At 37.3% G+C, this 16,145-nt stretch overlaps 5 protein-coding genes and 1 long non-coding RNA gene across 18 annotated transcripts; 3 read left to right on the plus strand and 3 right to left on the minus strand.

The window, feature by feature from the left end:
• The first annotated feature begins 58 nt into the window (after window positions 1-58).
• On the plus strand, window positions 59-4,159 carry LOC128887522 (uncharacterized). Of its 9 annotated transcripts, none has more exons than XM_054143521.1 (6): window positions 85-145; window positions 237-383; window positions 2,943-3,060; window positions 3,138-3,212; window positions 3,304-3,471; window positions 3,567-4,159. In XM_054143521.1, the coding sequence occupies exons 2-6, from the start codon at window positions 375-377 to the stop codon at window positions 3,767-3,769; spliced, it is 573 nt and encodes a 190-aa protein (XP_053999496.1). In that variant the 5' UTR covers window positions 85-145; window positions 237-374; the 3' UTR covers window positions 3,770-4,159. The 9 variants fall into 9 exon arrangements, with proteins under 9 accessions (XP_053999495.1, XP_053999496.1, XP_053999497.1 ...); XM_054143522.1 differs by having other exon boundaries at window positions 130-145; window positions 240-383; XM_054143520.1 differs by having other exon boundaries at window positions 59-383.
• Window positions 4,160-4,363: 204 nt separating this feature from the next.
• On the minus strand, window positions 4,364-5,425 carry LOC128887527 (uncharacterized). Its single transcript, XM_054143536.1, has 3 exons — window positions 5,208-5,425; window positions 4,810-4,977; window positions 4,364-4,737 (listed from the first exon to the last, which is right to left on the minus strand). Exons 1-3 carry the CDS (start codon window positions 5,275-5,277, stop codon window positions 4,526-4,528), a joined length of 450 nt encoding a protein of 149 aa, XP_053999511.1. The 5' UTR covers window positions 5,278-5,425; the 3' UTR covers window positions 4,364-4,525.
• A 340-nt stretch (window positions 5,426-5,765) lies between these two features.
• Window positions 5,766-6,941, plus strand: LOC128887538 (uncharacterized). The gene is made up of 3 exons (XR_008460056.1): window positions 5,766-5,905; window positions 5,977-6,664; window positions 6,803-6,941. It is a non-coding gene; the product is annotated as an uncharacterized LOC128887538 (long non-coding RNA).
• LOC128887534 (uncharacterized) lies at window positions 5,889-7,632 on the minus strand. The gene is made up of 8 exons (XM_054143544.1): window positions 7,401-7,632; window positions 7,217-7,320; window positions 6,982-7,140; window positions 6,797-6,864; window positions 6,538-6,720; window positions 6,340-6,473; window positions 6,153-6,257; window positions 5,889-6,055 (listed from the first exon to the last, which is right to left on the minus strand). The coding sequence occupies exons 1-8, from the start codon at window positions 7,549-7,551 to the stop codon at window positions 5,889-5,891; spliced, it is 1,071 nt and encodes a 356-aa protein (XP_053999519.1). The 5' UTR covers window positions 7,552-7,632.
• Window positions 7,633-8,132: 500 nt separating this feature from the next.
• On the plus strand, window positions 8,133-11,880 carry LOC128887479 (protein lin-9 homolog). 3 transcript variants are annotated; one of them, XM_054143434.1, is made up of 5 exons: window positions 8,133-8,257; window positions 9,091-9,430; window positions 9,498-10,571; window positions 10,644-10,890; window positions 10,966-11,880. In XM_054143434.1, exons 1-5 carry the CDS (start codon window positions 8,239-8,241, stop codon window positions 11,155-11,157), a joined length of 1,872 nt encoding a protein of 623 aa, XP_053999409.1. In that variant the 5' UTR covers window positions 8,133-8,238; the 3' UTR covers window positions 11,158-11,880. The 3 variants fall into 3 exon arrangements, with proteins under 3 accessions (XP_053999409.1, XP_053999410.1, XP_053999408.1); XM_054143435.1 differs by lacking the exon at window positions 8,133-8,257 and adding an exon at window positions 8,467-8,605; XM_054143433.1 differs by lacking the exon at window positions 8,133-8,257 and adding an exon at window positions 8,474-8,579.
• Window positions 11,881-12,030: 150 nt separating this feature from the next.
• On the minus strand, window positions 12,031-16,124 carry LOC128887485 (nuclear pore complex protein Nup50). Of its 3 annotated transcripts, XM_054143449.1 has the most exons (6): window positions 15,277-15,293; window positions 14,827-14,873; window positions 13,986-14,149; window positions 12,975-13,915; window positions 12,757-12,906; window positions 12,031-12,694 (listed from the first exon to the last, which is right to left on the minus strand). In XM_054143449.1, the coding sequence occupies exons 3-6, from the start codon at window positions 14,139-14,141 to the stop codon at window positions 12,388-12,390; spliced, it is 1,554 nt and encodes a 517-aa protein (XP_053999424.1). In that variant the 5' UTR covers window positions 14,142-14,149; window positions 14,827-14,873; window positions 15,277-15,293; the 3' UTR covers window positions 12,031-12,387. The 3 variants fall into 3 exon arrangements, with proteins under 3 accessions (XP_053999424.1, XP_053999425.1, XP_053999423.1); XM_054143450.1 differs by lacking the exons at window positions 14,827-14,873; window positions 15,277-15,293 and adding an exon at window positions 15,976-16,124; XM_054143448.1 differs by lacking the exons at window positions 14,827-14,873; window positions 15,277-15,293 and adding an exon at window positions 14,436-14,550.
• Window positions 16,125-16,145: the final 21 nt, after the last annotated feature.

A 16,145-nucleotide genomic window follows, 5' to 3' on the forward strand; every position in this document is an offset into this window, starting at 1 on the left:
CCTTCGTATCCCGGCGTACGTTCGAACGTCGTGAGTGGTCGGCTCGCGCGCGGGGAATTCAAAGTTGCGTAAAACCTAGTTGCATCGTGCTCACCGAAATGAAAGTTCTACCGTGTCCCGAACCTTCGTAACTTGGTCTCCACAGGTGGGGTACATAACAAGAAGGGGGATGCTGGGACCCACGCGGGACATTCTCCCAAGACATTTAAACTGGAACAGTTTCTGGTCGCTTTCAGAAGACGCTACACGAGTTCCTTCGAGGATCCGTATCTCCGGAAGTTCGTTTCAACACGACCGTGTATCAGTGACGAAAGCACGTACATAAACTTAGAGCCAGTGGTTCAAATTTCGCGAATGCTGACGGTGAATCTTCGATGACAATGGTGGGTGGCACGATCTTTATCGTTAAATATATATCAAGATATCTTTCGGTATATGTATACATACACAGAGATCTATGCAGTGTCCGCGGTACGCGATTATATTAATCGTTGACCGAGATCTTGATCGTTACGACCGAAAATAAATGAAAATTCACCAGTGGTTAAGTGTACGTGTCTTCTTTCGTATAGCGAAGTAAAGTCCTCTTGTTTACATCGTGTATCGCAGTTTGCGTATGTACGCGTACGGTTCCATCATACACTTAATCGGTTACGATCCTTGACTGGGTTAATTGCTACAAACGTTACTCGTTGACGTAACTAAACGCCGACAATCTTTCCATAACAGACGTAACATCGATTTATGTGTAACATAGATTTTCACGATGATCGTCGATCGGTTTCCCTTTCCTGACTCGATGACGTTACAATCATTTCATGCGCAATACACTTGGAACTTTTAATCTTCGTTTGTCTAGGTAACAAGTGCTTTCGAAAAAGTATATTTAACTCTTATCTGAAAATGATAATATAGTTCCTGTTGTGAAGTACGACTAAAATTAACGATTTCTGGTATCGCATTTTTGTCTCATCGAGTCTTCGATACGATCGACAAAGCCGCGTGTCAAAGAAACACTTGGGAACGTGTCACAGAAACTTTGCTATTTTTAATAGAAGCATGTTTTGACGAAACGGTATCCGCTTGAAAATTGAAAGTTTTTACGTTGGCATTGAAAAAATGTTGCGTCACGTTGTTGGGTGTTGCATATCGTTTCGCTGCCACACAATAAAGACAGAATTCACAGGAGCCACTGCTACTCGCGAGTGAAGGTGAGCGGAAAGGAAGGCGAAAGGGTGGTTTGACACGCACCGTCGAACACACGAATGCCTTTAACCGTTGCTATCGTGGGTACAATAACGCTCTGTCAAGCCCAAGTGCGCTCCTTCTATGTGAAGGTGATGAAAATGTACGATCCGGTTTCAAACGCGATATCGTTACGTATTAGATCAGCATAGCCCGGGAAAGCACACACGCGATACGTTTCTCGTTCGTTTACTATTTTATTATAAACTGACTGATCCGTAACCGGTAGCATTCCGTAGAAGTCGATACCTGTTGTGAGTCGACAACATTTTCAAGGTAAATTTAAAACGGGGTTACTGTATCTACATCGAATTAGAATAAATGAAGTTTTCAAGCGTTTACTTAAAACACAAACTAACGTCAATGTCAACTCGTGATAAATAACGCTCGTTTTTCGCGTATCTATGTTTCTTTGTAGTTCAAAACAGCCCGTCGAATAATTGTAAAACGTTGTAGTGCGTTGTTCCAGTAAATCGAAAGGTATTTGGATGTGCCTAATAGGTAGCAGGGGACTGGGATTTCACCTAAAATATGAGCTGCATTTGGACGTTTACTTTCTACGAACGTTCGCGTTCGACTGTACAACGGAGTGGCGAAATCATGAATAGATATCTATGTAATCCCCGGCAAGATGCGCCGCTGCGAGTCCTGTATGAGCGAACCAATTCACAGTCATCTATTGCGTATAACTGTACAAACATGCGCGCATGCACACACGCATACTAACGTACGTATGCGAGGATATTGCTTCCAGGTTCGCTTTCAGCTTCACTTTTAAACTTGTGCAATGTGCGAAGCACATCCGTGTCGACGGGTAATTGTTCGTTTCAGTGGACATCGGCTTGACGCCCTACACGTTCTGTTAACACCCGATCTATGCATCTAAAGATCTAAGATCTCTTGTAGATAGAATCGCGCGTGTCTATTCGCGCGAAATACTCTCATAGTCGAACATAATCAAATTGCAACTGTAAATGAACTAGTTTTTGCCACAGAATGTGGTAGTCTAGAACGTTGATTGCAGGTGTACACGGAGGAAGGATTGAAGGTATTTATCGACATAGTACCGCCACCAAATAATAATCGTGAAAGGCGGTTTGTGACGAGTAGGTACTATTCCATCAGGTAAAAAGGCCCAAATATTTTGGGGTAAGCGGCGCTTGGCCACAGCTACCCGTTTACACATTCGGGTTCGGGGTCGTTCGGCGAGTGTGTAAACGAGGCAGGTTGAAACTCGAGCAGTACAATAATCGTATAGCAATCGACGCACCTGTGAATGGGACCGAGTGTCCCGCAGAATCGGAATTTTGACTAGAATAAGTTGATTTAACGACTATCGTTATATGATACTCAGGTATCAGGTAAGGAATGAGTTTCTTCACTGGCGAAACAGCAACGCGATATTGTTCAACTTCAACGTTTACGTTTCACCCGATCATCGGGCCAGACAAAGCGTAGAAATTCTATTGTACCTTAGCCCAGTTCTATAATATATTAAAACTGTTAAAGACATTTTCTATGGTTCGAACGGTAAGCGACCCCTCGGATTGTATAAATGCTGCGCGATGTAGTATCGTGATAAAAACCGTAAACGTGTTATACTTAATTCTCGGTAACGATTTTCGGTGAACTCTGCGACGGGTTTCTCGGAAACGATTCGTGGCACGCGGTTAAACATTCGGGAATTTTAATTGCAGATGAAAGCAGTGGTCTTCCTAGTTGCGATAGCAGCAACTAGAGCTTTGCCCCTCTCGAAGGTGCACGTGAAATTTGTTTCCCCTCCCCATATTTACGAACACGGTATTACGACAGACGGTTAGTCCATAAATGTAATTCCATTGCGTATCGTTTCAAAAAGGTTGCATCATCGAATAAAATTAATTATCGTGCAGGGGATCGAACGATCGACCAGAGATCCTACGTCTCTATAGGAAGACGAAGCGCAACAGGAAACCCGAGGCTGTTCGGTACAAAATTTCAGTTCCGATCGACGATGAGACTCTTACACAGCCTTCTATTTATAATATTTGTTAATTCAATGATGTGTACTTTTTACAGGGCAACGTCTACGATCGACGAACAATAACGTACCGGTATATATTAAACCAGAAAATGCGGAATCCTTGTGGCCCGTAGGTGTATTCATTCCGCCGGTAGATATCAATGATCTAGGGTACAGTTCCCACGAATCAAAACACGTGACACCCGATTTTTCTAACGGACTCGGTAAGAAATCTTGGTAAAAATTAACAAACCTCTTCGTAATATTTCGTAACAATTTTTGAAGAGGAATCTTACTTTAGTGCTCGTCGATGTTTCAGAATATCACGACCCGTATCTATTGACTGGCGAAAAAGCGATGTTAGCGGTGAAATATCTTTATGGCTTAGGTGAACTGTTTTACGATGACATTCCGCACGAAAGAGCGCTCCTGAGAAATCAAGAAGAGAGAAGACAAAACGGTCTCCATGGTCATATACTAAGGAGCTTGAGGCCTTCTTCTCCGTTCTATAGAAAGCATTGACTAATTAACGATCGTATTGATCATTTCCAATCTCGCTAATGAACGTCGCATCTTGTTAAAGATAAAAGACAGCGTCAAGTTTCCCCGTGCCTCCAAGATGTGACGACAAAAAATCGACAACGCTCCGATAATTTCATTTTATTACATTTTAAATCGAATTTTATGCATCTATGCAACTTCGCTTGTAATTTGAAATTCTAAAAATTAATTAAAAGATATATTGTTTTCATCGCATTGCTCCATCTGATGATATATCACAGCTGTAGTTGACACGTCTCGAAAAGGTAACTAGTCAAAACACTTATCCAGTGAACCAATCTCTCATGTGTTTCAACGCGAATCGCTCACAAAACAGATGTTCCGGTAATATACCTATGTAAGTACCGTTGTCGTTCGTGGACAGTCTGCGTTTAACACTTTCCCGAGTGTGATTTACACATATTGCAATGTATGTATTCCGTTGGTTCTGGTTTCCGTTTAACGCTTTAACGAAATTTGTTACGTAAAACGCGTGCGCCATGCTTTCGCTATGATTATCATATATAAAACACATAACACTGTGATTTTCGTAGGTAAAATATGTTAATATATAGCATATATATATATATATATATTATAAAAGTTTACAGACTTTTTACTCGCCTAGGCTTAACAACAAATTAATGTTTTACAACATACTGGCTATTCGTGGAAATTTTCGCGTCATGTACAGATACAAGGAACATTTTATACAATATAAATACATTCGATTAGATTCTAGTATATCGAAACTAACCGTCGAAGGAAAAAGCAAATCATCGTAAGAATCAATCCGTTGGAAGCGGTCAGTGTCGTCGTTCCGTTACATAGATCCCCGTAACAAAGACACATGTACACTTTTTTGTAATTCCACATTGTGTAGGCGCACCTCTCCTCGCCGTCGTCGGGCCCACGTTGGAAACAAAGCCTCTGCGTGGCAGTGCCGTATTCTTTGCAAAATATACGCGGATGCGAATTAATCAAATCAATCTAATCCTTCATTAGATTCACCATATTCTTACCGTTGTTTATACCGTGACTTTCGATTATTTTGCCACACCATCCAGACGCGCATGGGACAGCATCCACGCCTTTCTCCATTTCGATCTCCGTCGAGTTCATCGTGAACGGATCCTTGCACGATCCCAAATCTCCTCTCGATCTACAATTCACGCATCTCCGTAGGATACCTGAAACCGAGTAAACGATAAATTAAACCCCGTTTCGACTCACCCGCGTCGATATAGATCTCCAGTTTCGTCAAAGATGAATCTGGATGTCCTAATATGCCCGCGTGATCAAAAAGAAGAAAAACGCAATGGATCGCGAGAAGGATGCGCTGTCCGGTATGCGGTGAAAGTGTGCCATTGCTCGCACAGTGTGAGCGCACATATAGATGCAGCCTGTGCCCGAAACTCACCGGTTGCTCTCTCAACTGGAATCAGACAAAGAATCGCGAGTACCGCGGCAACCCTTGTCCTAAGATTCATTTTGCCGTGTGCCCGTTTTTCGGCTCTATCGTATTTTCGATCCGTTCGCTCACTCGTGAACAATCTTGATCGCGACGCAGGCACAGGAACGATCAAACGCGGCCATTTTGGAACTAAACTGTGACTACAGGTAGCCGACTCGACGCCATGCACTTGTCCCTCCCAGACCTTCCTTTCACTCGGCCTTAAAGTCTCTTTCAGACGATACCGTACTAACGACTACCGACTGCAATTCCCGATCAGTTGAACGCGACTCGCGGACCACAGTTTACGTTAAAATTCCCGGGTCTGTTTTCACATCAGCATCCTAGAGACTATCGCAGATGTGGGGGAGTCTTTTGACATTGAAAAAATTCTTCCCTATTTTGTAATTCGAACCGTCGTTATTATAAACTATTCAAGTTTTTACCTGTTTAAACGCACGAACACGTGTTTCCCACTTGCAAGCACGTGCGTGCGCAGTCGCGCGGTTAACTGTTCAGAAATCAATTGGCGCGTGCCAAGGGTTTCGTGAATTAACTTTAATTGTTTATATTACATAAAACTGTATTTGGTACATGTACAGAATATTTCCAAGCGGGTCTGTCGTCTAGCGTTTTCTCGAATCATCGCTATTGATCGATCAACGGTACTTCCTCTTTTTCTTCGCCTTCCTGTTTGATCGACTCGACCACGCGAAACTTGTGCCTCTGTTTACAGGTGTAAATCAGTCCACTGCAGTAGCAAAGCGAGCACAGCAGGAATATATATCCCAGGTATCCCAGGTGACGCAAAAATTCTGCACGGTAGAAAAAATGAATGGCAGAAGAATGCGGACATTGCGTCACGAGAGATTGTCGTAAATACCGTTGTTAATCGATTAATAAAAGTCTTACCTTGAGTTAATAGTCTGGCTTTGGAAACAACGATTACTTTCAGTTGCATCACCTTAACGTTATCGACAGAGCAGGTATAGTTCCCTGCCTCGTAAGGGGAAACGTCTAACACGCATGTGCGAGGACATAGAAAAATTTGATACGTTATATCAGGAGATGCGACTTGTCTACTCGATAAGTTTAATACCTATCAGATAAAGCGTCCCGAACGCGTCTACTACCACGCGAGCAACCGTATCCAATTTGCGAAATGATCTACGGACGCCTTTTTCCAATGTGATCGAATCCTTCTTCCACGACACTTGCGTTTCCAAGCTCGACCTGAAAGACGTAAGCAAGTTAGAAACGAGTTAAGCTTGAATGACGTTTAAAAATCAAATTATACTCGGGACAAATGACGGTAAGGTAAGCTCCTTCCATGAGCACGTATCGTTTGATGTATCTAAACGTGCGAGACGACTTCTTTTTTACCCGCACACACTTTGTACACGATTCCTTCAGGATGTAGTCAGGTAAATACCGTACCGCCATACTGACGCCAGGAAACTCTTTTTCGAGTAGAATAGAGCTGAAACGATGAACGATACCACGTGTAGCGTTGCAAATGTACAAAATTTTTAATCGATTTTAATCAATTTCCTCACTTGCAGGGCAATGACGGAGCCTTTTGGAAAAACTTGACTATCGAAGAATCGCTCTGGCTGGCAATCGTCTATAGCAGCGTTCAAATTAGCCGAATTGCAACAGAAAGCAAATAATAAAATCAATAAGTATTATTGTAGATAATATAAGTAAAGACCTTGTTTGAAATTCGTGTCGTCTTCCTTACCTCGTTTATAAATCGCTTTACTCGACATTTTCCTATACTCGATCTAGTGCCATGACCTCTTATGCATTGTTCACACGGGCCCCAAGGACCCCATTCGGAAATTACATGCAAAGTCACTCCTACATCTCGGATTTCAGACAATTCCGACATTTTAGAGACCTAATACAAATCACATCCGATAGACATTTCACGAATGTCGGCGGATCAAAGTAAGTTAAATCGATTCGATATTTACGGCAAATCGAATGGTAACCGGTCCCAGGTAGGTTTCACGATATTTCTCCCACTCGGTTATATTCCCTTGCTCTTTATGTACGACACTGGATTCCTTAAAACTCGCTATTATAAAAGGCGCTGATTTGATTAATCGTACGTAACCCACTCGTTAACAGTATGCGTAAATTCGCTGAAAGCATTACGTTCGATTCTGTAGTTGAATTTATTTTCAGCCTCCTGTCCCTCTTCGCCGTGGCACAAATAAATGCCAGCGTCCGCGATCTCAAGATTCTTAATTACCAGAGACAGCTGGGGCGTCGTGTAAATTCTATTATACGACATGTTATTGTCCATTCCCAGTTCGACCACTTTCTCGGGATTTTCTCTGTTTCGATCTTGGTAATACCAAAGTTTCGTTTGTTTCTCTTCTTTGTCGTTACTGTCTTATAAAAGCAAGGGTATGACTGTAAAACCTAATCTATTCGTTAATAAATTAATATTCTATACCAAAAACGACATTCCATTGCGACGGTTGAATCGATCTCGGCACTAATCAGTAAATACTCGTCGTTTTCTTTGGACGTTATTAACCTCTCTTTATCTCTACAATATTTGGTAAGCGTTACGAATTTATCGAACGAGACAATATTATCTGGCCTGACTAGCGTCATCGTTAATAACCAAAAACAACTCGTTCGTAACATATTGTCTGTCCAACATTCATACTTTGAATGAATCGTGTCGAATAATTATGTCTGTGAGTGTATGCAAACGGTACTTTCACACATATTTTCAAATGTATAGGTTAAGAAATCGTTCAAATCGCATCGTTCTTGACCTATTTTTAATTTCTTCGTGTAACACGCCGCCTCTAGCTTTAATATACTTTTAAAAATTCCACAAAGTCTGTTTCAATATTTAAAAGTAATTTCCAGCCAATCATAGCGTTTGGAACGCCGGAAAAGGACCACTAGCGAAATTCACCGCGGAGCGGGCGAGCTCGACGGAAATGCGTACCCATGATGCATCATTGATAGCAACATGGCGGAGATGATTGAAAGTGAGTAAAAGTTTACTTATTCTTGATAAAATTAATCCAACAAAGGTTAATTAAATTAAAAAAGTAGTTGTACGGGAGAAATAAATGTTTCGAAGTCTTCAATGTTGACATGTAAAATCTTTCTGGATGATGTTTACGGACTTATGGTTGGTGTTTTAATTGCGCTCAGAAAGGTCTGGTTTAAAATTTCAAAAATGACCAATACACAATTCAAGCGGGACGGCGATCTTTACCATTTCAATCTTCATTTACCAAACAATATTTTCAAGACGTATATCAGCTGATATGTTTCCTTGTCTTCCTACTGTTAATAATTCGACGAGTATGGCTTTTACCTTGATACAATAAGTACGCATACTGTTTACGAAACTACGAAAAGTTTGGTTATGTTGCTACCTAACAGCAGAACGACCAAGTTCTCGTTTCTTTTCGTATCACCATTTCGAATAAGTTTTTACATGACACGATCGCGGATGAAGAATTACTAATAAATTCTATATTAATAAGCGAACGATTATACTTGAGGTTACCAGTATTTGTATACAGTGCTTTTTTTCATATCTACCTTTAACAGATTATAGTATACAATATTATGAAGTAATAATTTCAAAACTTCAAAGAAGATGATATAATTTTATTTAAAACATTATTTCCACATTGATATTTAGTTAGATTTCCTTACATTCTGGTAATTGTAATTATAAATAATCCAAATTTGTAGGCATTTCTTTGATATGTAATACACAGAGCGCAATCTAAAACAGACATGATACAAAAATGTAGCATTATAGAATCGATTAAATGTATTTTCTCATTCAATGCCTTTGCTTTAGGTGAATCTGCTGAAACGCTATTATCTATCAAAAATGGAGGCTACCCTTCGATCGATGAAATCAAAACTGAAATAATCGACGATGATACAATGGATATGGACGATCAACAAATTTCAAATAATTCAACAGACTCGCATATGGATACAGAAGAATCTGATCCAATTCCTGAACTAGGACCTGCAGCATTAGGGTTGCAAAGAGTAGGTGCTCTACCTCCACCAAAACCAAATCCTCCGACTCAACCGGTTCAAGTTCTAAACCGACGAGGAATGCCAGCACGAATAAGAAAGAAAAATAAATTGTTTTATGATGATATATTAGTTAATCATCCGCATCATAGGTAAGTTTACACATTGTGTATATAATAAAGGGTTTAATTCATATTGTCTCTAATATATATTTTCTAGAATCAAAAAAGATCCATCTCAACCAGATACCAAACAATCTCCTAAAAAAATACCTAGACCTTCTCCAGCAAAAAAACAAAATAGAATAACCAATGAGCCACGAAAAAATAATAATATGTTAACCCAACCATTGACACCTACAGTGACACCAATTAAACAAGAAAAAGAACCTGATAAACCTTTACAACCTTCGTCTCCAGATCGTAAAATTGGACAAAAGATTGGCATGAGATTAAGAAATTTATTAAAGTTACCAAAAGCACACAAATGGGTTTGTTACGAGTGGTTTTATAGTAACATTGATAAGACACTTTTTGAAGGTGATAATGATTTTATGATATGCTTGAAAGAATCATTTCCACAATTAAAAACTCGGAAATTAACTCGTGTTGAATGGTGTAAAATAAGAAGAATGATGGGTAAACCACGAAGATGTTCTCAATCATTCTTTGAAGAAGAAAGACGAGAGCTAGAAAGGAAAAGACAAAAAATTCGAATGCTACAGCAAAGAAAAGCTGCGGATGTTAATAGTTACAAAGATTTACCACCAGAAATACCATTGCAATTAGTAATAGGTACCAAAGTTACAGCAAGACTGAGAAAACCACAAGATGGATTATTCACTGGAAGTATTGATGCAGTGGATACTAGTAATAATACTTATAGAATTACATTTGAACGTGCTGGACTTGGAACACATAGTGTCCCAGATTATGAAGTACTGTCAAATGAGCCACCAGAAACAATAAGTGTTGCATCGTTTGCTCAAAAGTTTAGACCTAGACATGTACAATATGTACCATCTCCACCGTATGCAATGAAGTTAATGTCTCCGCGTCTAAATAGCGATCCTTTAATATCTAATGCTTCTGTAGCGCTGCCAAAGAAATCTCATATTGGTGGAACTATGAATGGTTATCCTCTTAAATTACTTGAATTTATGGTAAAAGTAAATAAAATATTAGCCGCAAAAAAAATAAAGCTTAAAAAATTGAAAGAGATGAATAGTGAAGCAGAAAAAAGACGATCTTTTGGAGAACCACTTCCACCGGATTTTGAGAGAAGATATGCAGGGTAATTGACTACTTTATTTAATAATGTATATTAGATTTACGATTCTCCTATACATATTTATATTGATTTTAGAATTGTGGTTGAATTGGAGAAAATGAATACTGCTCTTCAAGATTTTCTTAACGATGTCCAAGAATTATGTCAAGAAATGGCTCCTGAACCTAGCGTGGCTGCTATGCTAGCTCCATCCCACCTTCGTGAAAAGTGTAGACAGGAAGCGGCAGATATGATCACTAGAAATAATATTATCAATGACAAGGAACCTGGGAAAATGACTCAATTAGTAACAGATTTAACCGCTCTAATGCTTCAAGTGAAGGTAATACTAACCATTCGTTCGATACAACCACTACCTCTTGACACCATTGTTTATACAATTTTTCTCATGTTCTAGAGTTTATCTGATTCAGACCGAAACGCATACGAACTGAAAGTATTACAGGGTACTATGGAACAAATACGTTCAAAACTGAGTCCACAGAATCAACAAGTTTTTCAAAATTGTGTTGAAATACATATGCAACATATACAATTAGGTCTTGGACAAAGAGGTGCTTTAACACCATTTATGGCTCAAAGGGCTTAGCAAATGTAAAAGTAATCTTCGCAATACTTTTAATACATGTACATTACTAAAACAGATATAGAACATAATACTACAATATTTTATAAGAAAATCCAACTTTATTTTATTATCTTTTTGTATAAGGCATATCATTATTAAAGAGTATCTATATTATTAGGATACAAATGTGTATTAACACTACTGTACATACAATGTTTCTAAAACTACTTTTTCAAGCTGCATTCTGTAAATGCTTTTAGAATAATGTGCTGTTAATTGCATTAAACGTTTAAAAATGTTCATATTTTAAAGATTTACATGTCAGCTTTGCAATTTAAATACAACGCGAAGTTATCTTTCAATTACTAAATCATTAATACTGCTGTAAATAGAATATGCACGTTCTACAGTGACAGTTTTCATAAACTTCGTATAGAAATTAATGATTTTAAATTATAATATTTTCAGTTTGTAAAATATAATTGTTCTTTTTTGTTTGTCTATTAATAATTGAACAGATTAATATATAATTATTATATTAGTATCATTTAGTAATTCTTCATAGTTCTGTATATTAGGCATATTCACTAACATTGCGAAATAAATTGTAAATACATTATGAGTGGTAAAAATATACAATTCTTTTGAAATAAATCTTATTCACAATAAAATAGAAATTTACTACAATTACACACGTAAAGTTAATATAAATAATTTCAATATAGACATTATTTTCAATGACAAATTATCTTTATAATTTCTTTTAGTGATGCTATGAAATTTGTTTATTATTCGAAAAGAAAAAAATTTAAGTATCCCTATTTTTGTTATATAAATGAAAATAAATTTTGTAAGTATTGTGATAATCTTGACAAATAAAAGTATGTATATTAATTGTTCTAAATTTCAGACACATTTATTTTTTAAGTATACATTCTTATATCAACATTAATTACAGTAATGACGTTATAGAGTATATTTCGTGTAGTGGAAAATAAAAAAGAATTTTACTTTTGCAGTCGTAATTTACATAACAGTTTATATTGTAGCATTAAAGTAAAAAATCTTCCAACATACATGAAATTTATATTTAACAGCAAAAAATTGTATTTTTTCCGTAGAATCGTTAGTAATCATTCAAATTTATTTGAATATGTTCTGTGTATAACATGTCACATATGTCTTATTTAATTGCGTTGTAACACCAACTCTCATATCTCTTGCAAGTTTCAATATAACCTATTGTTTCCTTCATTTCTTATGTTTATTCAGTGCGTTAATTAATGCGTCTGCATCTTCAGCTGTTTTTACTCTTAACAAGACTGATACCGGTGGTGGTGTAGATTCAGGCATTGGCAAACAAACCAACATTATTGTGGTTTTATCCATGCGTACTGTTGGAATACTTTCAGTTAATAAAGTATTGAGCAGTAAATTTCCCAGAGAGGTCTCTGCACGTACTATTAATTGCGTTTTATCATTTGGAGTTGGCTTTAAAAACAGTATTCCTACACCTCTACTAGTAAAATTACCATCTTTCTTTATGAAAACTTTACATCTGTAACAAATGCAATACGAGTAAATTTTGTTATTAGAAATATGTTTATTACAGAGTATTACCTTTGTTCATAGATGGCACCTTCTTCTGTTACTTTCTTATACTCTACTTTTGGTGGTTCCTCATCTTCGTCATCTTTTACTTCAGTTTCTGATTTATCCTCAGACTCTTGTGGTTTTACAACTTGAGCTCCGAATGTAAATGGTTTGGCACTACAAATTAAAATGTTATCAAAATGTAGTGATTTGTACATGAGTAAATGAGAGAGCCTTCCAAATACCTTCCAAAACTAAAACCAGTTGGTGTATTACTAGTAGCAGAAGAACTTTGACCAAAACAGAAAGTACTAGCTGGACCAAAAGAACTACTCGTAGATTTTAAATCTGATTTTGACTCTTGTTCTTCTGATTTATTATCTGAGACAGTAGATGGTTTACTCAAAAACGAGTTCTTTTCTGAGTTCACATTTCCAAATACACTTTTAGTCCCAGCATTATGGTCTATGTTACCAAAAACAGATTTATGTGTACCCGTAGATTGCTCTGTATTACTAAAAATAGATTTACTAATATCTGCGGTATGCTCTGATTTACCAAATACAGATTTAGGTGAATATAGGTCAAAAATTGATTTTTCACGCTTCCAATCTGTAGAATTCAAAGGAAATTTTGGACTTGTCCCTCCAAATGGAGAGTTAGTAAGTTTTTTTTCTGTACTTGGACTCTCCTTATTATCACTAGTATGCACAGGCTGCACATTCTCTGATATATATGTTGCCTTATCGGTTCCATTTCCATGTTTTGCTTCAATTTCTTTAAGATATCTTTCATAATCTCTAAAAATAGGTGTTAGAATACAAAATGAATTTGCATCTACATGAGTTTTAATCCATTGTGCCACACTTTCATTCAACCCTTTTAATTTAGCAAAATAATCAGAAGATTTCTTAAATATATTTTGATCTTCTTGTTCGCAAGAACTCTTTTTACTTGTAGTTGTGCTGGATGATGTTTGCACTTCAGAATTTTCTTTTTTATTCGTGCCATTTTCACTGCCTTTAGATGCTCCGTTACTTGCTGGAGATTTGTTGACGGTTGTGTGCGTTTTTAAATTTGCATCAGGAGTATTACTATTAACTAAAAAGCTGAATGGTGAACTCTGAGGTGTAGATGATTCTACTTTAAAGCCTGCAAATGTACCGAATGTACTTCTGGTATTATCCTGAAAATTAATCAATGATAAATATAGAAGGACTTAAATTAACAAATATAAAAATACAAGAGTTACTTACTTCTGTAGCTTGTAAACGACGCTTAGCCCTTTTAACAACTCTTTTTTCAAGTACATCATCGGATGCTTTTGTAAATGTTCCGGCGTCTTCGGGTTCGTGTTCTTCTTGCCAATTGTCATGATTTAATTCCGTAGTCGCGGATCTCTTAGACGACATTTTTAATACTATTAAATGAAAGAGAAGACAAAATAGAAAAAAGTTTATATCGAAGAAATTGTAACTATTGTCGAAAACGTTATAGTAAATTGGATAAGTTATAATATCTTCTAAATAAAATGGAAGGAATAATCGTAATATAACCTCTCAGCCTTTCAAATATCATGATATTGATTTTCTTATTTTTGCAATAAAAATTGAATGAAGTTACAATATTTAATAAACTTAACACTATAAAGAAGTTTATTGAAATTAATTTAATTACACTTATATTGTACTATATGGTTAACGTACATGAGAAATCATAGATACTTGAGCAGTAGAGCACAATTTTTTAAGGGTTACGCATGCGTGTTTGTCGATCAAACTAGTATACAACGAACGTCAAACTTTATCTTGAAAGGTTAAACAACAGTATAATAATTTGAGTACTATTTGATATTTACGCTATAAACATATATCTTAATCTACTCTCAATGGTAAGATAACGCAACATTTACAAAAGCAATTTGAACGAGTATAAAAGTACTTTTTTAAATTCTATAAGGTGGTATTTACTAAATATCTTTATTGTTACAAATGATAAATAAAAAATATAATCATAACATGTAACTACAATTTATTTGAAAATTTAGAAAAATTTATAGTAGATGTATATCGACGAATTGATATTCTTTGTCTTTACCGTGTTCTAAACTTTTAACTTCTTCTACAGAAATTTCAAGAGAAGTTCTGCAATTAATATAAATTGTTAAGGCAATTCTGTTTATATACAAAAAGTAGTCCATTTTTTATGGTGGAAGTTTACCATAGCGTAAAATAAATTGATGAAGATATTATCATATCTTTCTATATGTATTCATTATAAAATATACAGTCTATACCATGTATACATGAAGAAAGATCACGTGATGTACTGCTATCATGTACAGATGATCGATTTAAATTCCACACTCCAGTATATATGTGCGTGTATTTATATTTCCTCTAGGAGCAACCAATATATAGTATATGAAGTTATAGACTGTATATGATTAAAGTTTTACATGTATGAAAAGGATATAGTATTTTTTTGTAGTTTTCAAGAAAGTAGGTTTTCTAGAATAATGAATCGATAGAGATATGAAAAGGATACAAATCGTGGGATATAATTGTTAATCTAACTTAATGTGCCTAATAAGTGTAGCCATGTTAAGACGTATCTTCAAATGCGCAGAAATTCCGAAACGCGTCTCCGGCTTCAAGGAATGAGTACGCTTGTCTCCTACCGTGAACGCCGTTTCGTTTCGTTTCGTAATCGCAAATACGTGGCGCCACTATCGCCGGCATTACCAACGTTCACTATCATACAAGATTTGTCTCGAGAAAATCTTTTCCTTGTCCGTCCTGTGGTTTTGTAAATTCGTAAGTGCAAGTCGTGTCGGTTGTCGAACGTGAATGAAAATACAAGTTAAATAAAATTGGAAGATAAACTGGAAGGCTGTTTGGTACAGCACGCATACCGGTTGTACAAGCTTGGCGCGAAAACTCGCTTTCAAGGAGCGCGTCGGATCCCTGGGCATACAACGCAACGAGAGGGAGGAAGAAAGGCTGGGGGAGAAAGAGAGAAAGATTGTGGGCTAGGGCTAGGGGTGCCAGGGGATCTCGAGCAACTTGGCACGTCCGTGTACGGAGGCAACAGTGCTGGTGGCAGCACAGACGCTCGTTGATGAGCGAACAATTCACTTTGGTACGCGGTTTCACGACGTTATTTGGTCTGTTCGGTGCCGTGAAATAAGGATATTCATATGTACGTACGTAACAGAGGGACAAAGTGTGCCTGTGACATTTTTACCTGTTCGATTTTCCTAAGTTAAAACGGTCAAGTGTCGTCGCGGTGGCTCGAAGAGTTGGTGGCTGGTGCGCGCCGTGCGTGCGGTTGATCGGAGCGTATACCGCTGTTCTCGTCAATTTGGTGGGAGAGTGAGAGTGAGAGAGGGAGGAGGGGTTTCCCGTCCTCCTCTT

This window comes from Hylaeus anthracinus, unplaced genomic scaffold (genome assembly GCF_026225885.1).
Source record: "Hylaeus anthracinus isolate JK02 unplaced genomic scaffold, UHH_iyHylAnth1.0_haploid 11989, whole genome shotgun sequence".
NCBI lineage: Eukaryota > Metazoa > Arthropoda > Insecta > Hymenoptera > Colletidae > Hylaeus > Hylaeus anthracinus.